General features: G+C 61.8%; 3 protein-coding genes across 22 annotated transcripts in view; 2 read left to right on the forward strand and 1 right to left on the reverse strand.

The window, feature by feature from the left end:
- Window positions 1-608, forward strand: part of USP7 (ubiquitin specific peptidase 7) — a 77332-nt gene extending 76724 nt beyond the window's left edge. For all 16 annotated transcript variants that reach the window (XM_089321222.1, XM_051847390.3, XM_089321233.1 and 13 more), the window contains one exon: window positions 1-608. In XM_089321222.1, the coding sequence (XP_089177348.1) occupies window positions 1-107 (107 nt within the window). In that variant the 3' untranslated portion in view covers window positions 108-608.
- LITAFD (LITAF domain containing) lies at window positions 600-26869 on the reverse strand. Of its 5 annotated transcripts, none has more exons than XM_089321236.1 (5): window positions 21294-26866; window positions 17435-17467; window positions 6558-6659; window positions 5771-6004; window positions 600-5578 (listed from the first exon to the last, which is right to left on the reverse strand). In XM_089321236.1, the coding sequence occupies exons 4-5, from the start codon at window positions 5899-5901 to the stop codon at window positions 5470-5472; spliced, it is 240 nt and encodes a 79-aa protein (XP_089177362.1). In that variant the 5' UTR covers window positions 5902-6004; window positions 6558-6659; window positions 17435-17467; window positions 21294-26866; the 3' UTR covers window positions 600-5469. The 5 variants fall into 5 exon arrangements, 3 of the variants coding, with proteins under 3 accessions (XP_089177362.1, XP_051703358.1, XP_089177364.1); XM_051847398.3 differs by having other exon boundaries at window positions 5771-5915; window positions 21294-26863; XR_016225932.1 differs by having other exon boundaries at window positions 5543-5578; window positions 5771-5868; window positions 21294-26869.
- The window catches only part of CARHSP1 (calcium regulated heat stable protein 1), a 9734-nt gene continuing 3896 nt past the window's right edge, over window positions 21032-26869 (forward strand). The window contains exon 1 of the mRNA XM_051847402.3: window positions 21032-21179. The gene's annotated coding sequence lies outside the window, so the exon portion shown is untranslated. The remainder of the gene's footprint in view (window positions 21180-26869) is intronic.

Genomic DNA, 26869 nt, shown 5'->3' on the forward strand with positions numbered 1-26869 from the left:
GTAACATGTCTCATCCTCGGCCGTGGCTGGGGCTCGACCACTTCAACAAAGCCCCAAAGCGGAGTCGCTACACGTACCTGGAGAAGGCCATTAAGATCCATAACTGAGTGTCCCCGGGGTGTGCGAGGCGGGGGTGGCGCGTGGTGCACGCCCCTTTTTAACAGCCGCAGAACTCTGGTACACGTGTGCTCTAGCCCGTCTTCAGCAAGAGGAGCTGCTGCTGATGTTAATTTTATTTTGTTGAGGCTGTTCAGTTTGGCTTCTCTGTATCTATTGACTGCCCTTTTTGAGCAAAATGAAGGTGTTTTTATAAAGCTTGGATGCCAATGAGAGTTATTTTATGGTAACCACAATGCAAGGCAACTGTGGGCATCATGGGGAGAGGTGAGCGGAGCGTGTCACTGGCAGGAGGTCTCCAGGCTGTCTTGTAGCTGCAGGCGCTGCCCGGCCGCCCTCGCGGGCCCCGGCCCCAGCCCTGCCGCCGCCGGGAAGTCTGGTGTCCGGGCTCGTCTGACTTCCTTCCTTCAGTTATACTTTCAATGACCTTTTGTGCATCTGTAAAGGCAAAACAGAAACTCACAACCTAATAAATAGCGCTCTTTCCTTCATCGTGTGCATTGTCGGCCCTTCCTCGGGTTCCTGTCCCGCAGCTGCCGGGAGTCTTTCCTGAGCTCCTCTCGCCCGCCAGCCACTGCTGCCCTGCAGCCCGCCTGCGAGCAGACGCGGACGCACCGAGGAAAGCCCTCCAGGCCTGGGGTCTCCCACAGAGTCGCAGAGACTGCTGGCTGCAGCCGGGGTCCCGCCCGGCCCTCAGCAGCTCCCTGGCAGCGGGTGGGAGGGTGGGGCCTGGGGTCAGTGGAGCAGGACAGACCCAGCAGGAGGGGCGCCTCTCAGCAGGGGGGGCATGCTCACGAGCGGCCAGTGTGCTGCCGACTTTGTAAAAAAGCTAAAAACGGAGAAATGAAATTGTATATTTAACAAATGCCCACGTACACTTCGCCGCGGGAGGAGGCTCCTCAGCCGGGCGAGTGCAGGTGGACCTCGCTGGTGTCTGCTCCTCGTGTGGTTCTCTCGGTCCCGGCCTCGTTTGCTTTGTTCTGGAGCTGACGCCGCGTGTCTAGTCTGAGTGCAGTGCAGTAGATCAGATCACACGCATCTCCATCCTTGCCCAGCATCTTTTGTTTGTTCCTGTAGCAGCAGTGTACACCAACTCTTCCTGTATATTGCCTTTTTGCTGGAAAATGTTGTATGTTGAATAAAATTTTCTATAAAAAGTATAATTCGGTGAGTGGCGTAGGAGGAGGGTCTCTGCGCCCCGGGCCTGGCCGTGGAACCCACGACGCTGAGCAGGGCTCCCTGGGCTGCTCTCCCTCGCAGTGGAGGTCGGGTTTTGACTTGGTGCCCCCTTAACTAGCAGTAGCGTGAGTTTGAGAAATAAAATGCTCTCCGGATGGAAGGGCCCCATGTGCAAATGGGATACGAAGTGTTTTAGGGGGCCTGTGGGGGGGAGGGGGTCCAGAGAGGCCTGCACACTCGAGTGCTGTGACCTGGATTAGAAGTGGGGCCCTCGAACGCAGCTCTCCTGTGCTGGGTCAGGGCCTGCCTGCTCGCCCAGCGTCCTGCTGGCTCATCCTGCCCACGCCCAGGACAGGGATTTTTCCATCTCTAGGCTGGTTGGTACCGGGGGCTGACTTGTGGTCTCTATTCCTACTGTAGTGTGTGCCATCTGGTGCACCAGTGGCACAGGAGCAGGCCGTAGGGGTCTCTGGCTCTGCAGGAAGAGCCCCCCCATGGCCAGGGGAAGCAGCCAGAGCCGGCCGCCACCTCTGCTGGGAGACTGCTCCTCCCTTGCGGTGCTTGGCAGCTTGTTCTGGCTGTGTGGCATGTCCCTCTCGTGCTGCAGTTCTTTCTGTTCGCTCCCAGTTGCAGTGTCAGCAGTTCGTTACTCTGGCTTTGGGGACACAGGCGTGGATGTTCTCGTTCTACAGATGATGGAAGCAAAGAAACTGCTCTTGGTCCTCTCCCTTTAACCCGTCTACAGTGTGCTGATGCTGTCCAGACAGCAGTGGGACACCCGTGAGCGCCTGGGCTGGCAGCAGCCCCCTCCTCTGTGGCTTGTACAGCTAAGAACTAGAGATGCATCCACAGGTACACACTTGCCACAATTGAACACTTATTTATTTTGTTAAATATCTGAAAGCCAGAGTTAGGAGGACAGAGAGGGCTTCCATCTGCTGGTTCCCTCCCCGAATGGCCACACAACTCGGGGCTAAGCCTGGACTCCAACTGGGTCTCCCACGTGGGTGACAGGGGCTCACGCACTTCAGTGATCATCCACTGCCTTCCCGGGCACCTTAGCAGGGAGCTGGATCAGAAGTGGGACAGGTGGACCTGACCTGACAGTCTGGGGAGTGGGCAGGCTGGGCAACACTGGCATCCCAGAGCAGGTTGTTCTGAGGGAGCTGTTCCACGGCGTCTGGGATGGACGTTGAGCAGTTTACCAGGGTCCCCGTGAAACGCCTCGGGGTCCCTGTGCTGGGGTGGCTGAGCCAGCTGACCCGTCCCCCTCAGACGACGCGGGAACGGGAGCATGAGGACCTGCACTCACACAGGCCTCGTGTCGTTTTACTGACCCCTGGATTGGAATGCACAGGCTTGGGGCCAGCACTGTGGCACAGTGGATTACAGCCCTGCCCTGCGGAGCCAGCATCCCACACGGGCACCAGTTCGAGTCCCGGCTGCTCCACTTTCGATCCAGCTCTGCTATGGCCTGGGAAAGCAGTGGAAGATGGCCCAAGTCCATGGGGCCCCTGCATCCATGTGGGAGTCCCGGAAGAAGCTCCTGGCTCCAAATCAGATCATCTCCAGCCACTGCAGCCATATAGGAAGTGAACCAGCGGGTAGAAGACCTCGCTCTCTCTGGCCCTACCTAAGTCAAATAAATAAATCTTAGCAAAAGAAAGGCACAGGCCTTGGGTGAACAGAGCCATATTCCTGCTCCAGGTGTGAAGGTGTCATGGTGTGGCAGCAGCCAGGACTGGGTGCGTGCTAACCGCTCTCCTCCCAGCTGTTGAGTTACTGGCCCACTAGTGAGGCGGGGCGGCCGCACAGGGCGCTGGAGGAGCGTTTTTATGACCTCTTCAAGAGAAGCTGTGCCCAGGGTGGGGTTCAGCCCCATCCTCCCTGGGCAGGGGTCCGATTCCTGGCTCAGGCTCCCTGTTCTTGTGGAGCCTGGTGGGCAGCAGTGAAGGGTCCCCACCTGCATGGGAGACCCAGATGGAGCGCCCAGGCAGCGGTCAGGCACGTTCCCTGCGCAGTAGTAAACAGAGTCCCCCCAGGCCCCACACCTCGGTGGGGGAGGCTGCTGGGCCCAGAGCGCCTGGGTGGCCCCACTCCTGGATGGAGACAAGGCTGTGATGGGTGCAGGGAAGGGTTGCTGGGGACAGTGGCCTGGCCTAGTGAGCAGCGTGGTGGGGGCGGGAGCAGAAATGGCTCTCAGCTGGCCTGGGTGGCCCCTCCCTGCAGTGGGTGTGACTCCTCTGCCAGCCAAGGACTCCCGGCTGGGAGGGGCAGTCTGGCCAGGCAGCCTTGTGGCCACTGATAGAGCCAGGGGCATCCACCCCTCCCGGTGCTGCTCTGATAAAGGGGCAGAGTGGGTGCCTCCTGGCCTTCGGCTCTGGCCAAGCTTGCCATGGGGATGGTAGCCAAGAAGCCGGCCTCAGAGCCTTTGAGAAAGGCCTGTGTGCTGGGCCCCATGAAGGGGGCCCACAGTCTGTGTCACGCAGAGCCCAGACCTGGCAATGTGACGCATGGGCGCAGCCCCGATCCCTTACCTGACTGCCAGGTGCACCTGCTGAGGGCAGAGCACAGCCTCCCTGGGAACCTGGGGCTCTGTTGGTGACATCCCACGGCTGCCTGGGCACGGAGGCTGAGGCCTCAGCCCTGGGTGGTGCAGGTGGTGGTTTGGGGCTAGGGCATGGCCTCGTTGGTAAACCTTGCGGCCGCCCTGTGACGTCAGCACCGGCAATGCAGCGCCTGGGTGGGGGTGTGGGGACAAGGAAGGTTGCTGGCTGCAGCTGGACAGGACCTCGGGGCTGCCCCTGGCCACTGAAGCTCCAGTCCTCAAAGGCCGGCGAGTTGGCTCTCGAGCTGGAAGCCGCCTCCCCATCCTGCAGCAGACTTGGCTCACAAGCAGCTCCCTGGTTCTCAGCGGTAGGAGAAGGGGAGCAGCCTCGCACCCAGCACCATCTTCCCAGAGCTCGGCCGTCCCTGGCTGGCATGACGGGATGCAGGCAAGTTGGCTTCTGCCTGAGAACCAGGCTTCCAGGAACGCCTGCAGGGCCGGAGACCTGCTGCCCTCAAAGTGCCGTCCTCCGCACGCACCTGTTCTCACTGATGGAGCGGTTCTGGGTGGACAACCGAGTTCCTGTCCAGGTACCGCCTTGGGACCAGCATCAGCTTGGCTAATGCTGCCGCGGGCAGGGCTGGTGCCGCCGTCCTGGGGTGCCGGGGCGGGTGTGAGCATCGCAGTGAGGCCCGGCACTCGGGGCCACTGCATCTTCCCCAGCCTCTGGGAGACTCAGTTGGGAAGCTGATGCGTAGGACGGTATTAGTCATGTTGGCAGAACTGTAAAATTGTCTGGCTGTGCCGTGAGGTTTAGCTCCACCTCCCACTCCCCCTTCCCCCAGAAAGGGTCCGATCTGCAGGTCCCTCTGGGCCTCTCCAACCCTAGGAGCACTGTGAGGATGAGCTGCTTGGCTCCTCATCCAGCGACTGACCCCGGAGCCAACCGCCCGCTCTCAGCTGCCCACCAGCCCTGATGGGTGCCAGGACAAGCTGAGAGCTCACCCACCTGACGGGGGTCACAGAGCGGAGATGGCGTGAGGAGGCTGACGGCCCCTCGGGGCATCCCTGCAGGCAGCAAAGACTGTGCTGGTAAGTGAGCGAGCAGACCTCTCAGTGCTGGGGGCAGGGGCAGCTCCCCAGGGGTCCCAGGGACTTGGTCTGAGGGTGGTGACGTCGAGGCAGGTGCTCGGCTAATGGGCTGAGCCAGCTGGTTCTTGCCCACTTCACTGAGGCCAGTTCTGCCAACCACTGGCAGAGGGAGGTCCCGGGGCAAGCTGGGGGGATCCCATCCTCTGCCCCTCGGAGGAGTGGAGAGGGAGTCGTTTCCAGCTGTGGGGAATAGCAGGGCCCCCGGGGCATCCAAGTGAGGGCGCTGGGGCAGGGGGCAGGTGCGCCTTGGGTGACCCCAGGAGTGGTGGGAGGAGAGGAGGCTGCACAGGGCAGGCCAGGGCGAGCGCCACAGAGAACCCAGGCACGGAGGCAGCAGTGGGAGCCGTGGCGGTCAGGGTCGGCCAGGAGGCGCTGGGGGTGGGCTGAGCAGGGGCACTGAGGTCTCCCTCCCCGGAGGCCGAGCAGGCAGTCAGCCCTCCCTGTGTGGCGGCGACCTCGTTTATTCTGGACGGTCACAGGCGGTGGTGCCGGAACAGCTCCTGCTTGCACACGGGACACGTGTGCCTCACGTCCATGAAGCTCCTCACGCAGAAGGGGAGGAAGCAGCAGCCCAGGAAGCACCTGCAGCCCCGGGGGCAGCGGCCTGTGAGCTGGGGCCACCCCAACAAGGGGGCTGCCCTGCTGTGCTCCCACGCAGCGGTGACGGCAGCCCCAGGTGCCATCCTGAGCCCGTGGCCGGTTGAGCGCAGCCCACCCACCCACGGGTCTACCCTGGGCTTTCCCTCTGTCCAGCCACACTCAGGGGCCACTCACCCGGACACAAAGAGGCCAGCGCACAGCAGCCAGGCGAGGAGGCCGGGGACCATGGAGGTCTCGGTGATGACGTAGTTCCCACAGTAGGGACACAGGGTCTGCATCGGCATGGACGTCGTTACCCTCGGCATGGTGCTGTAGGGTGCTGGGCACGGGAGGGGCACGTCAGGCCCTTCCCCTACCCCGGGTCCTCTGGTCGGTGCCCCCTCAGCACAGTGGAGGGAGACAAGGGGACTGGGGAAGCAGAGAGCATCTCTGGGTCTCAGTGTGGTCCCTGCACACACGGCCGCCCCGAGTCCCCAGGACCCCCGACCCTGCCTTTTTCTGCTCTGCTGGACCTGTGAACGCCAAGCCCTGGCTTCTGGGTAAAGCAGCTCAAGAAAGACAAAAGAACACGCTGTCCCGACGCTGTTCCCTTCTCTTCCTAAGCGTGGCGCTCTAGTACCTGCGCAACGGGACCAGAGCAGGCTCGGCCACGGCTGCGTGCCACACACCCAGGGCTCAGCGTTCGGGTGCTTCCTCTGGGGGCTGGGGAGAGCGCAGGCTCCGCAGCGCAGGGGTGTGGTATGCGTGCTCTGCCCAGCCCTCCCAAGGCAGCCCTCACACAGCAGACAGCAGAGAGGCCGGAGAATTCTTGGGCAGTTGCTCTAAAATCCCACCCCGGCCCCGCCCCGAGGGCTCTGCCTCCCTTCCTCTGGGATGAGAACGGCAGACATCTCCTGAGCACTGCTGTGGACACACACACACACACACACCCCTACACACCCGCCCCAGGCGGGGCACTCACCTGGGTGTGCAGCTTGGGTCTCTTGGTAGTACGTGGGGGACGGCCCTGGCATCCTCAGGGGAGGAGAGTAGGGAGGTGGAGGCTCCTTAGGATAGCCAGGCTCTTGGGAGAGGAAGGACCACACCCTCAGAGGGTGCCCCCTCTGCCAGGCCGGCCTGTGGGAGGCCCCTGTTTTACAGAACAAAGCCCCCCCCCCCCCCCTCAGGTAGGGAGATGAATCAGGTTGCCCCTGGCTGCAGAGGGAGGAGGTGAGGGTGGAGTTGTGAGGGCTTCCTGGAGGCAGTGTTGGGAGCTGGGGATGGGGTGCACGCCTGGCACCCATCACAGCTTCTTGGCAGAACAGGTGTGGAGACCAGGCTGAGAGGGTAGGGGACAAGCCTGAGTTCAGAGCCCAGGCCGCTCCCCACTGTGTCCCAGCCTCGGCTCAGGACGGCTCCAAGTGAGGGGCAGCCCGGCCCCCACGTGGCGGGAGGGCTGTGAGGCTCTGCCACACAGGGACACCCGGCCCCTTGTTGCCTCCCAAGAGCCCTCCCCTGGACTTCCCACACACATGCCCTGGAAGCAGGCTCAAGGCATCGAGACCAGGAATTCTGGGACCCCAGATGGCAGACTGAGGCCCAGAACGAGACAAGAGCCCCACAAGCTGAATTGCAGGTGGGTGATGGGAACCCCCTGCCTTCCCAGGGAAGGAGTGGGGGGCTCTGGGCTGTCCCCACCGAGCCCCTCCTCGTAGGGCAGGGGTGCTCAACAAGCAACAGTCAACTGCTGCCAAGGCCGCCAGCGGCTGCTTCTCTGGGTAAGGGACAGGGCAGGCCCGTGGCTAGTGTCCCTCTGGGGTCGCGGGCACAGATGGCGCTGGACCTGGGCCCCAGCGCGAGCCCTCACTCTGGGGAACAGTGCCTCTCAGTGCTGGGAACGACTTCTGTCTCAGCGGCGGGGCCCGGGCAGCGTGGGGTTCAGAACGCTTGTCTCGATGCATCCCCATGGTGACAGCAGGGGCAGGCAGGCAGGCAGAGTGCAGGCTCCCCCGGGGTGCCCCAGCTGGGCTGGGCTGGGCAGGGCCGGGCAGGGCAGGGCCGGGCAGTCATTGTGATGTGACAGGTCAGAGTGGCCTTGTCCTCTGCCTCCACTCAAACAACCTCTGGGGCAGACGGAGGGGTTGACCTGATGGGGGAAGCCCCAGCCACGGGGCTGGGCAGTGCCGAGGTTGGCACACACACGGGTACCAGCGCTGCTGCCCGACAGGCGCGTGTAACCACCAGGTACCCGACGCGGGCACCAAAGCCCAGCGTAGAGAAGGAGGACGACCTGTGGGGAACAGGGACAGCAGGGGTCTGTGACCCAGCTGCGGGGCCCCGAGCCCATGCTCTCCCAGACACCAGACGGCTCCTCCTGGTGCCACAGGACGCAGGGGACCGCCCCAGGACCATGCTGCCTGGCACCCAAGTAGGAACAGAGGCAAGGCTGGGGGGACAGGCTTCTCACACCCCCGAGAAGGGGGGGTCTTGGGACAGCTCACGGAGTTCCCGACGGGGGACCCTTGTGCCCAGCGCTGCTACTTCTAGACAAAATTGTCAGGATAGAGACGAGCCAGAGCGCCTGTGGGGAGGAGGAGCGGGGCACGGTGGTGGACACGCAGGCTCCTCCCCGTACCCCGACAGCCCTCCCCCGCGGACGGTGCCCTGTAACACTGGGTAATGAAACCTGGGGAGGAGTTGTACCCACTACACTGACAGCAGATGACAGTGGGGAGACCTGGACCCCCAACCCACAGCAGCCCCAGTCTGCCGGCAGCCTGTGCACCCAGCCCCCTCTGCTGGACGGAGTGTTCCCGCCCTCAGACTGTGGGACCGGCTGAGCCCCCTGCCCAGTTCTCTGCTCGGGGAAGGGAGTTCAGCCAGCCCCGCTAGGGACAGAAGTTACGCACTTAGGGGTGTGGGGGTGTGCTGTCACGACTTCCTGTGTGAGCAGGGGGGAGGAGGTTTTGCAAGCGAAAGGCGGTTACAGGCTCCGGCACTGGAGGTCCCCCTTGGAAGCCACATGGTTATTTTTGCTAATGAAGTCCACGGAAAATGCTGGAGAGGCAGCCGCCAGCGAGCCCCCTGGGTCCTGCGCCTTCCCAGAGGACACCGAGCCAGCCACAGGCGGGAGTTTGTGGGTCATGGAGATAAGAGAGAGAGAAGCTTATTTTGGTGCAAAACGTCGCAGAGTCTATGCAATTTTTTTTAGTAATACTCGTTTCCATGAAGTCTCTGAAGATAGCTCTATGCACCCAAATAAACACCTTCTGATTCCCTGTGGTTGAGCTGTCTGTCTGAAGGCTGGGGTCGCCTACAGCCTCTAGTGTCCTGCGCGCCCTGGCAGCCAGCGACGGCCAGCACCCACGGAGGGCCCAGCTCCTGGCTTCCCCCTGGCATTGTCCAGAATGTGGGAGTGAACCAGTCCACACCGGGGGCCGGTCAAAGACCAGAGTTCAATCCCGGTCTCCCACGCGGATGGCCAGAACACAACTGCTTAAGCCATCTCCCGCTGCCCCCCAGGGTCTGCCGCAGCAGGAAGTTGACACAAAGCTGAGCTGGGACTTGAACTTGGTTCTTTCAATATGGGACGGTGTCCCGACTGCTGGGCTAACTGTCTGCTCTTGCAACAAAATTAACTTGACTTTAACTCCACTTTTCCACAAACATTTTGAAATACCCTCATAAATACTAAACCCTCTTAAATATTGAGAAATAAGCTAGGGGCTGGCGCTGTAGCTCACTAGGCTAATCCTCCGCCTGCGGCACAGGTACCCCAGGTTCTAGTCCCTGTTGGGGTGCCAGGTTCTAGTCCCAGTTGCTCTTCTTCCAGTCCAGCTCTCTGCTGTGGCCCGGGAGTGCAGTGGAGGATGGCCCAGGTGCTTGGGCCCTGCACCCGCATGGGAGACCAGGAGGAAGCACCTAGCTCCTGGCGTTGGTTCACCCTCCAATGTCCACCATTGGATCAGCATGGTGTGCCGGCCACAGCAGCCACTGGAGGGTGAACCAACGGAAAAGGAAGACCTTTCTCTCTGTCTCTCTGTCTAACTCTATCAAATAAATAATAAAAAAATAAAATAGAGAACTAAGCTGTAGAGTAACAGGTACTGACATCGACTAGAAAGACTGATGGGATACCAGGCAGGGTGCAGCAGGACGCTTGTCAAGCCGAGTGCGGATCCACCCCCAGCCTTCAACCACGCTGCACGGGGCCAGGACGGAGGGGCGGGCCTTGGCAGTGTGGGCATCCCTTACCACAGTGCTTGTTGCTCGGGAAAGCAAGGGAAGATGGGCCCGGGCTTGGGTCCCGGCACCCACGTCAGAGACCCGGAAGAGGCGCCTGGCCTTGGCCCGGCCCAGCCCCCGCCACGGCAGCCATTTGGGGAGTGAACCAGTGGATGGCACCTTGATCAATCTCTCTTCTCTGTTGTTCTGCCTTTCAAATAAATAAAGGCAGAGCCACACAGAGGAGAGAGAGCTTTCATCCGCAGTTCACTCCCCAAATGGCTGCAATGCTGGAGCTGGGCCAGGAGCTGCTTCTGGGTCTCCCACGCGGGTCTCGCACTTGGGCCGCCCTCTGCTGCTTTCCCAGGCACCGCAGGGAGCAGCAGGGACTCAAACTGGCACACGGGATGCTGGCATGGCAGGCGGCAGCTGAACCCGCTACACAGTGATGCTGGCCCCTAAATAAATCTTTACATAAAAGAATAAAATGGGCCAGCGCAGTGGGTTAATGCCCTGGCCTGAAGCGCCAGCATCCCATATGGGCACCGGTTGGAGACCCGGCTGCTCCACTTCCGATCCAACTCTCTGCTGTGGCCTGGGAAAGCAGCAGAAGATGGACCAAGTCCTTGGGCCCCTGCACCCACGTGGGAGACCCAGAAGAGGCTCCTGGTTTCAGATCAGTGCAGCTCCAGCCATTGCGGCCATCTGGGGAGTGAACCATTGGATGGGAGACCCCTCCCTCCCTCCCTCCCTCTCCTCTCTCTGTGTAACTGACTTTCAAATAAGTAAATCTTCAAAAAAAAAAAAAAATTAACCAAAACCACACTGGAGGCACAGTCACTTTCCCAAGATCCCCCACCCACCCCCAGGAGTAGGCTCCAGAAGCCACAGGTGTTAGCGTTGATTGGATCAGGGGCACCCCTCAGCCAGCCTGAGTTCCCCTTCCATGGGACTGGGCAGGGAGACATTGCTGGAAGTGTGGGTGGCAGGCCCAGGGCTGGGAGGCGCTCGGCAGACAGAGCGGGCGCTGAACGGACCAGTGAACAAGCCACGCGTGCCACTCTTCACAGCCCACCCCTTTGGGCCTGAAATGCCCTGGCCATCACGCCCCATGCAGACGCGGGCTCACAAGGCTCAGGGTGGGGCTGGGGACTGCATCCTTGGCTAGCTGTTCTGAGGGTCCGGGCCCCATAGCTGAAGTCCCTAAGGAAGGCAAGGGATGCCGCTCTGCGGCTCCTACCACCAGGGGGCAGCATCAGACCGGCGTGAGCCTGGCTGCCTCCCTGCTCTGGGTAGGGCCTGGGGCTGAGGACCCCTTTCCCACCGGGTCGCCCTGGAAGGAGTGAGGAGGCTGCGAGAGGGCGTGAGGCCGGCCCCAGGTCACCCAGCACAGCTAGAACGATCCGATCACACCCCAGCCCTGGCGCCCGGGACCCATGGCCTCATTCTGAAGCTCAGCTGTCAAGCTCAGGGTTCCTGCGGGACTGGGGTTTTTGTTCCGTTTTTTTTTTTTTTTAAACAGAAATAAGGGTTGGTGTGAAGAAGGAAGAAAGTGGTTGAAGCTGTGGGCTAGGAGGCAGCTGTGTGGCCCCGCGGGGGCCTTCACGTCTCGGGGCCTCCTTTCCTGTCTGCACAACGAATCTAAGGACGGCGTCTGCTGAGCGCACCGCAGACCCAGCGAGGCAGCCCTAGCTCGCCTGGACTCTCACCGGCGCCCACTCTGTTCCGCTCTACCCCTGGGCCTTTGCACGTCCCGAGCCTGTGCCTGGGGGCTTTTCCCGAGACACAGCCGAGCTTGCTTTTCTTGGTTCTGTCTCACGGAGGCTGCTGTGGCTGTCACAGCGCCTGGTAGTTTACTTCCTCATTGTCTGCAGACCCTGAAACACCAGGGCGCGGGCAGGGACCTCACAGCTGTCTCCCCGCTGCCTGGCACGCAGTGGGCACTCAGTAAAGGCTCTGAATGGGGCCGGTGCTGGGGCACGGCTGGGTGAGCCGCTGCCTGCCATGTCGGAATCCCATAGAGGTGCGGATTTGAGTCCCAGCTGCTCCACTTCCAGCTCCCTGCTAACGTGCCTGGGAAAGCAGCAGAAAATGGCCCAAGTGCTTGGGCCCCTGCACCCACGTGGGAGACCCGGATGGAGTTCCAGGCTCCAGGCTCCAGCCTGGACCACCCTGGCCATTGCAGCCATTTGGGGAGTGAAACCAGCAGGTGGAAGCGCTCTCTCTGTACCTCTGCCTTTAAATAAATAAAATACAATGATGAGCGAAAGGGAGCCACGTGAAGCACCTGGCGTGAGCCGGGCACCTGGACCCTTCGCTGCCAGTGAGCGAGGCAGACAACAGCTGTGGCGAGTCCCTGGGGCCACCCGGGAGCCAACTGGCTGGGGTCCGGGGCCGGTGCACATCCTGGTAGAGGACTCCGCACCGCACTCACCCTCCCTGGGCTGCGCTTGCTTTGTGTGCAAGAAGAAGCCTGCGGCTGGGGCTGGGCAGGGGCCGGGCAGGGGCCGGGGCAGGGCTTTGCGCCCTCTCCTGCTCTTCCTCTTCCCAGAAGCCCCCTGGCTCAGACAGTGAGGTAACAAGAGGACCGGCGGCTGGAGGAAAGTACTGTCACTGTCACCACTGCAGGGGGGTGGGGTCACAGAGGTCACCCCCCCCTCCCCGTTCCAGTCCCCAGAGGGTCCCCTCTTCCTCCTCTGTCCAGCACAGGGTCCCATTTGCGCTGGGGACCCTGGAGCCCTGGAGCAGCGGCCTGCATGGTCATAGTGGCCATACTAACTTTGTTGAATTTCCCATCTGCTGTCCCCCCACGCCCTGTTTGTACGAGGCTTGAATGGGCTGGTGGGGGCTGTGCCAGGGGTGGGGGCTCCCTGCTTACTGGGGAGAGGAAGAGACAAAGAGCCCGTGGAGGGCCCCTCTGAGACCCGGTCATCCCCAAGGCTGCCTGGAGTGGAGGGGGCCAAGCTGTGGGGGCATCCGCGTGCACACGGGCGTGGTCTGCACACTAGCACACGACCACCTTGCTGACGGAGGCACTGCCCTGGTGATGAACCTGACGCCCAAGAGGAGAAGTGACCCGGCAACGGCGGGCGGCGACACAGTCCCCAGAGCCTGAGCGCTAGGCTCCGCCCCTCACCCAGAGACACTCCCAAAGACACAAGTGGCACCAGAACATCGGACCTCAGCCACAGGGCGAAAACCCAGCAACCACACAAGAAAGATGCTCAGATCTGACCACAGGAAGCAGCGCGGGGCTGGCACAGCCCCGTCCCAACCACGCACCCACTGGGTGCTGGGCGCCTGCACTGACCCAGAGCCCAACTCTCCACATCAGCCCAGGGCGCCCGCTGCCCCAGATACCATCAGCAGTGCGCTGGGCTGCTGACAATCCCAGGATGCAATTCACAGAAACCCACAACCTCACACACACTATAAGTTCAGCAAATTCCCCAACTGCAAAATGAAGGCTGACGACGGACAGCGCGGTCACAGACAACACCCATGGAGACAGACGTCCCCCCAACCCAAGGGGAAACATGTCCACACAGAGCCTTGTACCTAAATAATCACAGCTGCTTTTTTTTTGTTTGTTTTTTCAAAGCCCATAACTTGCAACAAGCAACATGTCCAGGGGGGAGGGGGTGGCGGCGCTGTGGCATAGTGGGTAAAGCCTTCGCCTGCAGTGCCCACATCCCATATGGGCACTGGTTCAAGTCCTGGCTACTCCACTTCCAATGCAGCTCTCTGCTATGGCCTGGGAGAGCAGTAGAAGATGACCAAGTCCTTGGGCCCTTTCACCCTCGTGGGAGACTGGGAAGAAGCTCCTGGCTCCTGGCTTCAGATCGGGGCAGCTCTGGCCATTGCGGCCATCCAGGGAGTGAACCAGCAGATGGAAGACCTCTCCGTGTGTGTGTGTGTGTGTGTGCATACAATTCTGACTTTCAAATAAATAAATCTTAAAAAAAAAAAAAAAAAAAAAGCAAATGGAGGGGCAGAGCTGTGGGGTGGGGGGGATCCCTCCGTGGGAGGCCCACACCCGTATCAGAGTGCCTGGGTTAAGGTCTGCCTCCCCTCTGACCCGGCTCCCTGCCACTGAGCATCCTGGGAGCCACAGCAGGTGGGTTCCTGCCACCCAGGTGGGAAACCCGGATGGAATTCCTGACTGCTGCTTTGCCCTGCCCCAGCCTGCTCCTGCAGGCATTTGGGGAATGAACCAGCAGATGGAAGACCTACTGTCTCTCCCTCTCTCCTTCTGCCTTTCAAGTAAATAAAAATAAAAACAATGGAGCCGGCGCTGAGGCATAGTGGGTAAAGCTGCCACCTACAGTGCTGGCATCCCATATGGGCGCCAGTTCGAGTCCTGGCTGCTCCACTTCCAATCCAGCTCTTTGCTATGGCCTGGGAAAGCAGTGGAAAATGGCCCAAGTCCTTGGGCCTCTGCACCTGTGTGGGAGACCCGGAAGAAGCTCCTGGCTTCGGATCCAGGCATTGCAGCCAATGAGGGAATGAACCAGCCAATGGAAGACCTCCCCCCCCCACCTCTCTATAACTCTCAAATAAATAAATAAATCTTTTTAAAAAAACATTAGCAGCTATTTTTAAAACAGGAAACAGAAATAAACTGTGGGTATTACAGAGGAATGCTGCACAGTGGTGAAAAGGAATAAGTGACAGACGTGGGGGACAGTGTGGATGAGTCACAAGGTAACTCTGCGGGGGCTGGCGCTGTGGTGCAGCAGGTTAAAGCCCTGGCCTGCAGTGCCGGCAACCCATATGGGCACCGGTTCGAGTCCCAGCTCCCTCACTTCCAATCCAGCCCCCTGCTGATGAGTCTGGGGAAGCAGTGGAAGACGGCCCACCAGCCTCGGCCCCTGCACCCACACGGGAGACCCAGAAGAAGCTTCTGGCTTCTGCCTGGCCTAGACCCAGTCATCTGGGGAGTGAACCACTGGATGGAAAACCTCCCTCTGTCTCTACCTCTCTGTGTAAGTCTGCCTTTCATAAAGAAAAAAAGGAAAACAAAATGGTAATTACGCAGAGTGAAAGCGTGCCGACTGCACTGAGCGGATCCACCCTCAGGAAACTTTAGAAAGTGCAGAGGAAGCACAGGTGACCAGCCGCAGACTGGTGCTCGCCCGCCCGAGTGGGGGGCCATGGGCATCTCCTGTCTGGACTGCGGGGTGTGTGCAGGCGGATGCACACCCATGTGCATTTCCCTGTGTCACACACGCTACACTGTGCACAAGCAGAGCAGGATTTGGGGGGCAGTGACACTACTGCGCACGCCATTCTCTCTATGCATGCGTGCGGAACCACAGATGGACAAGAGCAGGTGCGCACCCAGGGACTTGGGTGGTCGTGGCGCTGGCAGTGTAGGTCCATCATCGGTGATCAGACCCTGCACTGGGTGGGAGTGGGGGCTGTGCAGGGGTGCGGGGGGCTGTGCAGGAGTGGGCAGCAGTCTGCAGGAATCTGTTCCTTTTGCTCAACTTTGCTGGGGACCTAACCTGCTCTGAAGAGCCAAGTCTGAAAATTCACGAAAGAGGAAAGAGAAGAGGCTGGAAAGGGGACGCTTCCAGGCACAGACAGGGCACACCTGGCTAGAAGGGCTAACTCCTAACGGTCCAGGGGTGACTGTGGCTGACCTCGTGAACTGTGTCTTTCCAAACAGCTCGGGGCCACCACCTGCGACGCGGGTGTCCCATGTGAGGCCGGGTGCCAGTCCTGACTTCTGCTCCAACTCCCTGTGAATGAATCCGGGAAAGCAGCGGATGACGGCCCAAATAGTGGGCCCCCTTCACCCAGGGAGACCCAAGATACAGTGCCAGGCTCCTGGCTTGGGCCCGGCCAAGCCCCAGCTGTTGAGAAGTGAATCAGAGGATGGAAGGTCTCTTTCTCTCTAACTCTACCTTTCAAATAAAAAAATTTTTTTTAAATAGCTAGTACCGGGACTTCGAATGTTCCTGACACAGAGATACAGTAATGTCTGAGGCGACAGCTATCGCTGGCCGTGATCTTGTTTCCACATACACTACCTACAAACTGAAACGCCACCAAGGGCAGGAGCTGTGGCACAGAAGATTAAACCACTGCTATGATGCCAGCATCCCATATGGGCATCAGTTCGAGTCCTGGATGCTCCACTTTTTTTTAAGATTTATGTATTTATTTATTTGAAAGAGTTACACAGAGAGAGAAGGAGAGGCAGAGAGAGAGAGAGAGAGAGAGAGAGAGAGAGAGAGAGGTCTTCCATCTGCTGTTCACTCCCCAGATAGCTGCAACGGCCATGGCTGCGCTGATCCGAAGCCAGGAGCCAGGAGCTTCTTTGGGGTCTCCCATGCAGGTGCAGGGGCCCAAGGACTTGAGCCATCTTCCACTGCTTTCCCAGGCCATAGCAGATTGGAAGTGGAGCAGCCAGGACTCCAACTGGTGCCCATATGGGATGCCAGCACTGCAGGCTGGGGTTTTAACCTGCTGCACCACAGTGCCAGCCCCTGCTCCACTTTCCATCCAGCTCCCTGCTAATGTGCCTAGGAAAGCAGTGGAAGATGGCCCAAGTGCTTGGGTCCTTGCACCCACGTGGGAGACCCGGAGCAGGCTCTGGGCTCCTGGCTTTGGTCTGACCCAGCTCTGACTGTGGCAGCCATTTGGGGCATGAAACAGTGGACAGAAGATCTCTCTGTCTCACCCTCTCTCCCTGCAACTCTGTCTTTCAAACAAATAAAATGAATCTTAAAAAAAGAAATGCCACACTGTACCCCATCAATTATGATGTCAGTTAGAAATTTAAAAATTACTAAACAGTACGATCATATTCCATCAAGTGATGCTGCCACCCACCTTGACACTGAATGGGGCCCTGTGCTCACAGGCGCCTGCGGGCGAACACAGAGCAGCCACAAAAACACAGCTTCTAGCAAGGGGGTCTGAGGAACCCCCACGAACAGCACCTGCCCACCTGGGAACACCCCCACTCTCCGGAATGCCAGCTTCAGAATCGAAACAGTGCCAGAAAGTCTCGGGGTTTCAGGTTAGGGGGAACTCGGGCCTCCCGGGGACCAGTGTGTACGGCGAGGCGCTGGAAGCGATGGGGGTGGGGTCCTCCCCCCCTTTCCAGGTCAGGTGCACCCCCGGGCCTTTGGGACAACCTCTGATGGCCTCTCACATTCCCCCGATGCCCCTGGAGGGCACTGGTACCCCCAAGTTGCAGGGGAGGCAGGAGAACAGGAGAGGAGTGGGCGCCAGTGATGCCCAAGGGACAAAGTGCAGTGCGCAGGGACTGTGCACAGGGACTTCCTGGCCATTCCTGCTGGGTCTCCCGCCTTCCAGGCTGCGGGTCCTGGGGGGTGGAGACTGGGCGGGCACTTTTTATCCATGGCTGCCCAGTGCTCAACACAGGGCCTGGTGCAGGACTGCAGACCCGGTGTGTGCAATTCCCAGGGCTTCCACGAGTGAGGAGCCGAGAGGAGCCCTGGAGGGGTGGGGGTGGAAGAACACGGGGCCAAACGTTTGCAGAGACCCCACTGGGTGCCGACGCCTTCGATCGTCCTCTCCGTACCCCTCACACGCCCATTCTGCCAACAAGCACGTACCCAGACCCACAGAAAGGCCGGGTAACCAGGAAGGACCACTTACCTGCGGTGGGTCACCGGGCCTCAATTTCTTCACCTGTAAAATGGAATAAGAACAAATTCTTATTGGAGAATTCCCTGGCAGGACTAGAAAACACACAAACAGAAGTGTTTCTGGCCGGCGCCATGGCTCACTAGGCTAATCCTCCGCCTTGCGGCGCCGGCACACCGGGTTCTAGTCCCGGTCGGGGCGCCGGATTCTGTCCCAGTTGCCCCTCTTCCAGTCCAACTCTCTGCTGTGGCCCGGGAATGCAGTGGAGGATGGCCCAGGTCCTTGGGCCCTGCACCCACATGGGAGACCAGGAGAAGTACCTGGCTCCTGCCTTTGGATCAGCACGATGCACCGGCCGCAGTGCGCCAGCCATGGTGGCCATTAGAGGGTGAACCAACGGCAAAGGAAGACCTTTCTCTCTGTCTCTCTCTCTCACTGTCCACTCTGCCTGTCAAAAAAAAAAAAAAAAACAAAAACAGAAGTGCCTCAGCATGGGGGCGGGGGTAGCAATGGTGGGAGGAGGCGTCAGGTGGTGCTGTCCCTGTCTTGATGGAACCCAAAGTATTAGGGGTCAGTTTCTTAAGACTGATCCCCTCAGGGCTGGCGCTGTGGTGTAGCGGGTTAAGCCACCGTGTGTAGCACCACCATCCCATATGGGCGCAGGTTCAAGTCCCAGCTGTTCCACTTCCGATCCAGCTCCCAGCTAATGCACGTGGGAAAGCAGTGGAAGATGACCCAAGTGCTTGCCCCTGTACCCACATGGGAGACCCGGAAGAAGCTCCTGGCTCTTGGCTTCAGTCTGGCTCAACTCCAGCCATAGCAGCCATTTGGGGAGTGAACCAGCAGATGGGAGACCTCTCTCTCTTTCTCTCTTTCTAACTCTGTGCCTTTCAAATAAAATAAAGTAAGTTTTTTTTTGTTGTTGTTGTTTTTTTAAGATTGCTCCCCTGGAGGCCAGCATTGTGGCATAGCAGGTAAAGCTACTACGTGCAACACCAGCACCCCACGTGGACACCGGTTCAAGTCCTGGCTGCTCTACTTCCGATCCACCTCCTTGCTAATGCGTCAGGGAAAGCAGCCAAAAATTATCCAAGTGCTTGGGCCCCTCCCACCACGTGGAAGACCTAGATGGAGTTCCAGGCTCTTGGATTTGGCCTGGCCCAGCCCCAGCCATTGTGGCCATCTGGGGAGTGAGCCAGTGGTGGAAATTCTCTCGTGCGCATGCTCTCTCTCACTGTGTAACTCTAGCTTTCAAGTAAATAAATCTCTTAAAAAAAAAAAAAAAGATTGATCTGCAGACACTCAGAGCCAGGGTTACAGGGAGGTGAATGAGCCGGGGTTGTATAAGGGCCCCAATGCCAGGAAACAGCCAGGGCTGAGCCAGGCTGACACTGGGAGCCAGGGGCTCAATTCAGGTCTCCTGCCCCCATAGCAGGAAGCCGAGGAGCCAGGACTGCCACCAGGCGGTCCGGAGCTAGGCGCCTGGCCAACCCAGGGGCTCCGATGTGGGACAGGCGCATCCCGAGCCACACTCCAACCAGGGTACCAAACGGCCCTCCATCTTCTTCCACAGTACCGTTTCTGAGGCACAATTCACCTGCCATGCACGCCACCTGCTGAAAGCACACGCCCCCTCCCCTCCCCCCCCCCAGCTTTCTAAACCATATTCAGAGTTGTGCAAGGGTTAGGTAGGAAGTCAGAAATTAGCCTACAATCCTCCACCTTGCGGCGCCGGCACACCGGGTTCTAGTCCCGGTCGGGGTGCCGGATTCTGTCCTGGTTGCCCCTCTTCCAGGCCAGCTCTCTGCTGTGGCCCGGGAGTGCAGTGGAGGATGGCCCAGGTGCTTGGGCCCTGCACCCCATGGGAGACCAGGAAAAGCACCTGGCTCCTGCCATCGGATCAGCGCGGTGCGCCGGCCACGGCGGCCATTGGAGGGTGAACCAATGGCAAAAGGAAGACCTTTCTCTGTCTCTCTCTCTCTCACTGTCCACTCTGTCAAAAAAAAAAAAAAAAAAAAAAAAAAAGAAAGAAAGAAATTAGCCTACGTGTGTGTGAGAGGGGCCTGAGAAAATGGGTGTCCACAGAAGCCTAGCTTCCCCGCTTCAGAGTCCTGCCAGACCCTGCTAACGTCCCAGGTGGTCCCAGCCCTTCCTCATGGGAACGCTCTCTCCTCTGCACCAAACAGGCTACCTGGCCTGCTAACACAGAGCAAGAAAACCATTCGAGCCCACCTCCAGGACAGGCACAGGGAGGCCCCCTCCACCCCACCCCAGTCTGACAATACTGAGTAGTAAAGCCGAGCTGGCCCCTCTTCCCTTCCAAGCCGCAGTCTAAACAGACGCAAACTCAGCTCTCTGCTCTCTGCTCCCGCCCAGCCGCCCGCCTGGCCTGCCAGTAGTGTGGTGGTGGGGTTCTCTCCATTTAACCAAATAAGCTCGCTCTCTCTGTGCCTTCCGTTCTGATGAACGCCCTGTTCCACCCCCCCCCCAAAACCTTGCTACTTCGCTGTCTCATGCACGGTTTCTTTCTTGCGCCAAGAACCCCACCACTTCTCTCTGGTGACACAAGCTTTGCCACAATCAACTCAGAGCAAGTTCGTTATCTCAGAAAGAAGCCCTGTACCCTCCGGCTTCACCCTCCTACCCCTCGCCTGCACCCACACCTGCAGTCCCGGGAGACCGTGCACCTACTTGGCCGGTCCCGGGAGACCCCTCGCCTCCTTGGCCGGTCCCGGGAGACCCCGCGCCTCCTTGGCCGGTCCCCGGGAGACCCCTCGCCTCCTTGGCCGGTGTCCGGAAGACCCTGCGCCTCCTTGGCCGGCCGCTGCATTTAGAGCGCTCCAGCCCCACTTCTGTGTCTACCAGTTCACTTGCACCGCTCTCCACCCCTTTTGCTCCCAAGAAACTCCGTCACCCATCTGTCGCTCGATGGGCACCTGGGGCACAGTCCCGCTACAGACACCTGTGTCCAGAACGTGTCTCCTGGGAGTGTCTCTAGGTTCGATGGTGTGGGGCCCAGCCAGGCTGCTTTGCACATTCGGAGAGCAGCCAAGAGGGCGCCTGTCCCGACCTGCAGTAGCCGGGCCTTCTCCGCGCCACAGTGACGGGGCTCCCACCCGCACTCCTGGGCCCTGCTGTCCAGAGGGGGCTATGGGCGCCCTCACCCTGGGCGCAGGGATCACGTGGCTGTGCCCACGGGCGGGTCAATGCTCCCTGCGTGCCTCAGTTTCCTCTCTAGTAAACTTCACCTCCAGAGAGAAAGGGCTTAAAAAAAAAAACCAACAGCTTCCCTCTTTTGTTTCTTTCTTTTTTTTTTTTTGGGGGGGGGGAGGGCAACTTCGCTACTTCGTTCTGCGCCCTCCGGTCTCTCCTTTACGCCTTTATCTGCGACTTTCTGCCAACGCGGAGCCGCCCCGGTCTTATCCGGTAGCCCGGAGCCGCGGCAGGTGGGGGCTGGACCCGATCCGAGGCGGTTGGCTAGCGGCATGGGGCACTGAGACCCCAGCCCACTCGTCCCGGGAGCTCACGCGCCGGGGCCACCCCCAGGCCCCCAGCCCCCGCACCCACACAAAAGTCCCCTCTGGGAGGCGCCCGCAGCGCCCCGGGCCCCGGCCCGCCGTGCCATTGGCGGGAGCTCCCGGGGGCGGGGCCTCGGCGCCCCGCCCAGGGCCACGCCCCAGCCCGGGCCACGCCCCAGCCCGCCGCTCGGCGCCCGCAGTCGGAGGAAAGCAGGCGGCGGAGCAGAGCCGGTCGCCAGGTAGGGGGCGAACTTTCCCTCGGGACCCCCCAGGGGCGTGGTGGGGCGCCCCCGGCCCTGGAGCCCCGGGAGCCGCGGGGCCGGCGGCCTGCTCTGCGCCCCCTTTGTGCGCACCTCGTGCAGGGGCTTCCAGCTCGCGGCCGGGGGCTTCCCCGGGGCAGCGCGGGTGTGGCCTCCGTGCGGTCGTGGCGCTGCGGGCCGACGTCGGGCCCTCGGCTTTTCTGCGTGGCCCGTGGGCGGGGGCGTGGATGCGGCGGCGTGGGGGGCGGGGGCTCCTGCCGGCCCCCTGCCTGGACAGGCCGGGCCGGGTCTGCGCGGGGTGGGGGCGCCGTCCTGGCGCCGCGCGATTGGCCGGCCCGGGGGAGGCGTAGCCGCGGGGGCGCGCGCCCGGGAGGGGGGACACTTCCGCGGGCCGCGCTGGCCGCTCCTGGGCCGCGGGCCGGAAACGCAGCCGCGGGTCGGTGTCTGGCGGGGCGGCGTCCGGGCGCGGGAGCTGGGGAGCGCGCGCCTGCCTGGGCTCCCCACCTGCTGGCCGGGGACGAAACTTTTCCCGGCGTCCGAGCCCGCCGTGCGCGGGCTCACCGGGGCGCCTCGCGCCTGCATTTTGGCCCTGCTGAGGCTCTCTGCGCCCCGTCGAGCCCTTCTGGTCCGCCGGCTGACCCAGCCCAGCTGACCCCCGCCTCGCCCCCGGGTCCCGGACTCCCCCCGGGGCTCTGCTCCCCGCTGTGCGCCCGCGGCCCCTCCCCGCCCTGGAAGCCACGCCTTAGGCGGGCTCCGGGGTCGCCGCTCCCTGTGTCTGGTCGGGGAGTGACCGTGGGACGGTGCCCCGCGCTGGCCAGGAACCGGGGCGGAGCGGCCGGGCTGGGAGCGCAGAGTTCGGGGTCAGGAGGAGGAGGGCTGGGCCCTGGGCAGGGGTAGAGGGTGGGAGGCTCAGGGAGGGGAGGGTCTTTCTTTGTTCTGCTGAGCGGCAGAGTCGGGCCCTGGGGTTTGTGTCCCATCAGCGGGACAGGAGCGGGAGCCAGGGATTATTTCGGATTGCTCGGTGCCCGCCACGGCTATTGTTGCCTGAGCCGGCCGTGCGCTTGTCTAGGGGACAGCGTCTGACAGATGAGGGGACAGTGAGGTGCCTGCCAGGGGTCACACAGTCAGGCCTGAAGCTGTGAGAACAGGAGGGAGGCCGGGAGCATGAATAATGCAGGGCCCGGGTCCGGTTCCCAGCCCTCCCCCTCTCCCCTCACCCCTCCCCGGGGCTGTGCGGGCACAGCTGGGGCAGGTGCAGGGGTGGGCTCTGGGTGACTGCATCTGCTGGGGGGGGCGGTGTTGGAGGGACGGCCTGGGCGGGGCTCCTGATGCACTGGTCCTTGGAGCTACTCCCCGCAGCGCCTGGCCTGGGGGGAGTGCGCCGTGGAGCTGGGATCCCCCTCTGGGGCCGTGTGCTGAGCCCTGTGGCCAGGCCACTGCGCTGCTGTTTGAACTTTTCTTGGTGGTGGTGCAATTGGCTGGTGGCGGGGGGATCCAGCCAGCCAGGCCGTCCCCTCCCCATTCCTCCCCTGGCCGCCTCACTTTCCAGAATTCTGTTCTCTGCACAACAATGGAGGGGAGTGGGGCCCAGCCTGGCACCGGCACCTGGCAGCCTCTGGCGTCGTCTCCACCTCTGTGGCTCCCAGGGCCTCCCCTGCCCGCGCCGGGCCCGCTTGCTCTGCCTGGCTGGGGCTCAGCCGGGCTGGGCTGGGGGGAGTCTGGGGCTCTGCCTCACCGTGCGCAGGAGGAACCCTCTGCCCGAGGTGACATTACCGCCTCCGAGGCCCTAGGCCTGGGCCCTGCCACCCTGCTGCACCGGGCCGTCCCTGGGGCTGCCCAGAAATGCAGGACCGGGTCCCCAGAGATTGCTCAGTGCACCAAAGTGAGAAGCCCTGGCTTCAGCACTCTGTGCCTTGGCTTCCGCATCTGTGAAATGGGCTTGATACGTGCACCTGCCCCTGCTGGGTTGATGCAAAGATCCATCTAGCTTGTGTCGGTAATCCCACAGAACTCCACACAAACTGCTGGGCGGTGGAACCACCCCTCCCCCCACCCCCACTTCATTCCACACGCATTCCCTGGCAGCCTCTCCTGGCCCTGGGGCTGAGAGAGCCCCTAGGTGATGGCCAGTCTGGTCAGCTCCAGCCGGAAGCCCGTGGACGCTCAGGGCGTCGGCCTTTTCCAGGCAGGTGCAGGCTTAGGCTTTATCTGATTAGATCAAGCAGAGCTCTGGCGCTCCCAAGGACGGAACCTGTTGAATGAAGTCTCTCTCGCTAAGGTGTGAGTGGCTGATAGCCCTGCCAAGGCTCCCTTTCCTGGAGTGAGCCCGGGGCTTCCCGGCTCAGAAGCCTTCAGGGGGTAGGGCCGAGGGGGGCTGGTGGTTCCCGGGGCCTCTGCATGGGTGGGTATGGGAGGAGACCCAGGAGGGGCCGTGCTGCAGGGCCTATGGAAAATTCCAGGCTATTTTGGGCCCTGGGCCCCTTCTCCCCTCAGCTCTCAGGGTAGAGGCCCTGCTGACACACCCCTCCCTGGGCACGTCAGGGTGGGTGTGGCCTTGCCAGCGCTCGTCCGAACGGGGGGGCAGCTTCTGCTTTAACCCGCTCCTCCAGCCCTTCTCCCCCACTTGTTTTTTCTCGGCAGCCTTGCCACTGTCTGACCCTGTGTCTCAGTTTTCCTCTCCGAGAAATGGGACTGAAAGGAGGGGACCGTGGCCTGCCCCAGGGCACTGCTGTTTTGTGGCTGGCTGAACCCCTCCCCACAGAAGCCCCTGGAGGGCAGGAATTTCAGCAGCCCTGGTTCAGAGCTGGCCGGGCAGGGCTGTAACCTGAGGGGGCGGGGCACAGGTGCACCTGCCAGGCCCTGGCTGCTGGAGTGGAGCAGGCAGGTGCAGGTGGACCCGTGCGTGCAGGTCCAGAGGCACAGCTGTGTGTGTGGACACAGGCTGGTGGGGGTGGCCAGTCACCCAGAAGCCGGCTCTGGGGTCCCCGTGGGTCCCCGGTGCACATGCACACGGGCACTCGCTCACATCCAAGCACACAGTTGTGGCGGCCTGGGGCGTGGCTCATCCGGGTTTGTTGTAGGCCAGGAGGTAGGACGGCAGCTGCAGGCTTCAGTTTCAACCCACCCCTCCTCCAGCATGGGGAGTTTAAGGGCAGGCCCTGCCCCTGCCCTCTCCACCGGGACACCCCAAGGCCATGCATGGCTGTTCCGTGCTGGTGGGTGGGGCTGGGGCCACCACAGGCCCCATCCAAGTGCGCCCCAGAGCTGGCTTCTGGGAGACTAGCCACTCCACCCCCCCCCCAGCTGTTTTCTGTGCAGCTGGACTCTGACCCACACTGAGGCCTTTCATCCCCCACCCCCGCCCCCGCCGGGCCTGCTGGGGGGTGGGCTGGCTCCTGGCCAGGCCTGCTCTGCTCGCCCAGCTGCTGTTCTTCGCACCAGGGCCCCGAGAGGCTGGCTGGGTGGTGGTGAAGGCTTCTGGGTCCCCCGGCAGCGTGCCCCTCCCCCCAGGCCCTGTGCTCGCTGGCTCCCGGGCTCCCCGGCTCCCCGCTTGGCGAGCGAGAATGTGGCCATCTGCTGCTGGCCTGTGCCCCGTGAGCACCGCTGGGCCTTGGGCACCAATGCTACTTAAGATCCAGCCTTAGGGCGGGTGTTGTGGCCCAGGGTGCTGTGCCACATCCCATAGCACACAGCACCCCCCTCCATGCTCATTGTGCAAGGCCCAGCCTGCACGTGCAGGGAGAGGTGGGGGGAGAGAGAGACAGTGATGGATCTCCCATCTGTGGGGTCACTCCCCAGATGCCTACAGCAGCCAGGGCTGGGCCAGGCCAACCCAGGAGCCAGGAACCCCGTCCGGGTCTCCCACGTGGGTGCAGGGGCCCGGTTCCCTGGGCCATCACCTGCTGCCTCCCGGTGCGTGAGCAGGAAGCTGGGTTGGAAGCGGAGTCAGGACCTGAACCCAGGCTCTCTGACGTGGGATGCAGGCGTCGAGAGCGGCGGCCCCACCACGTGCCAGGCACCCCGCGCCTCAGCCCCATACGTTTATCCCCTTCTCGTTCTTGTAAAACCTGTGACACATTCATGTTGCTTATTTGAAAGGCAGAGAGAGAGAGAGAGCCAAAGCTCCCGAATGCACACGTACAGCCAGGGCTGGGCCAGGATGAAGCCGGGAGCGGGCACTCGGTCGGAGTCTCCCACGTGGGAGTCCTGCTGCACTGTGATATGGGCTGCAGGATCCCAAGCACTGTCTTAATCCCTAGGCCAAACAGCTTTTCAATATATTTGTTTGCCTGTTTATTATTTGGCTCCCAGTTCTATGTCTCCACTGCCAGGACCGGGGCCAGGTACTGGGCACATGTTTGTCGAGTGACTGTATGATGATAAGGACAACAGTCATAGCTGACAATTGCTGCTCACCTGTGCGGGCCAGTGGGGTGCCCTGTGCTTAGCGTGTTCCTTTATTTCAACTTCACAACAACGGTATGCAGTCAGGGCTATTACAGTTCCCATTTTCCAGATGTGGGAACAGAGGCCCAGAGAGGTTAAGTAACTTGCCCAAGATCACACAGCCTGCAAGTGGTGGGCTTTGATGGCAGATGTGCCTGACTCCAGAAGAAAAGAGGGAGGGGGGAGGCCTTCCTGCCGCACGCTAGAGTCACCAGGTCCCACCTGCTGTCCCGTGCGGCCTCCCCCTGGGGCAGCTCCCTTCCCAGAACCCCGGGCCTTGGAACATTCTAGCACTCTATGACCTGTGCCAGTACGTCACGCTGGTGCCCTGGCCCCCAGCTGAACAGCCGGGGCTTTAGGAGGCGGGGGCTCCCTGAACGCGTGGTCCTCCCTGGCCGGGGCTGCAGCTGAGACAAGGGTCAGGAGGTAGCCACAGCACTCGCGCCAGGGACAGAACTGAGTCCCCCCGGGGGGCGTGGCCCGGCGATGCAGCAGGCCTGGGCCCTTGCATGCTGTGGGCGCGGGGCGGGGCGGGGGGCACGGGGGGCTCAGTGTTCTTGGAGTTCCCAGGGCTTCCACGGGTGTTGGGAACCTGGATTTTGAGGCCAGCTCCTAGCGTAAATCGGAAGCCCCTAGGGAGCCTTGTGCCCCCAGCCAGGGCTGCTGTGCCCTGCCTGGCCGCGTGGACTTGAGTGGCCCCTCCCTCGGGTTCCTGGTCCCCACTGCCCCTGTGGAAAGCGAGCCCAGAGCGGGGCGAGGATGCCCGGGAGCCTCTGCCTCCCGGATTCACGCCTCCCTCTCGGCCTTGCGCACCTGCGCCTCCAGCCGCCAGTGCCCCCTCCGGGCCCCCTGCTGCTCTGAGCCCACATCCTCACGCACGCCAGGGGCCGCGAGGGAATCTGATCGCGCTGCTGGGTGCCCGGGTCCACAGCCACCACAGCGTCCCCAGGCCTTTGTCCTGGGTGCTGGTGTGTGCAGCCCCTCAGGGCCGGACTGCTGACTGCTAAAGGCCAGGGATGCCTGGGCGTGGCTGGGCGGTGTGCCGCCGGGCCTGGCTCCCTCTCCCAGCTAGTCCGCAGGAGCCCCGGGGTGCCGGGACGTGCGCCACCCTCATCCCAGGAGCAGCCTGACATTTCTGTGCCGAACTGTGTTGGAGGCAGCCGCCCCACCCCCCACCCCGCGGTGGGCGCCTGGGCCCGCCCCCTGAGCGCCCTGCCCGCTCT

This window comes from Oryctolagus cuniculus, chromosome 19, assembly GCF_051225735.1.
Source record: "Oryctolagus cuniculus isolate XC-2025 breed Fujian yellow rabbit chromosome 19, ASM5122573v1, whole genome shotgun sequence".
NCBI classification, from domain to species: Eukaryota; Metazoa; Chordata; class Mammalia; order Lagomorpha; family Leporidae; genus Oryctolagus; species Oryctolagus cuniculus.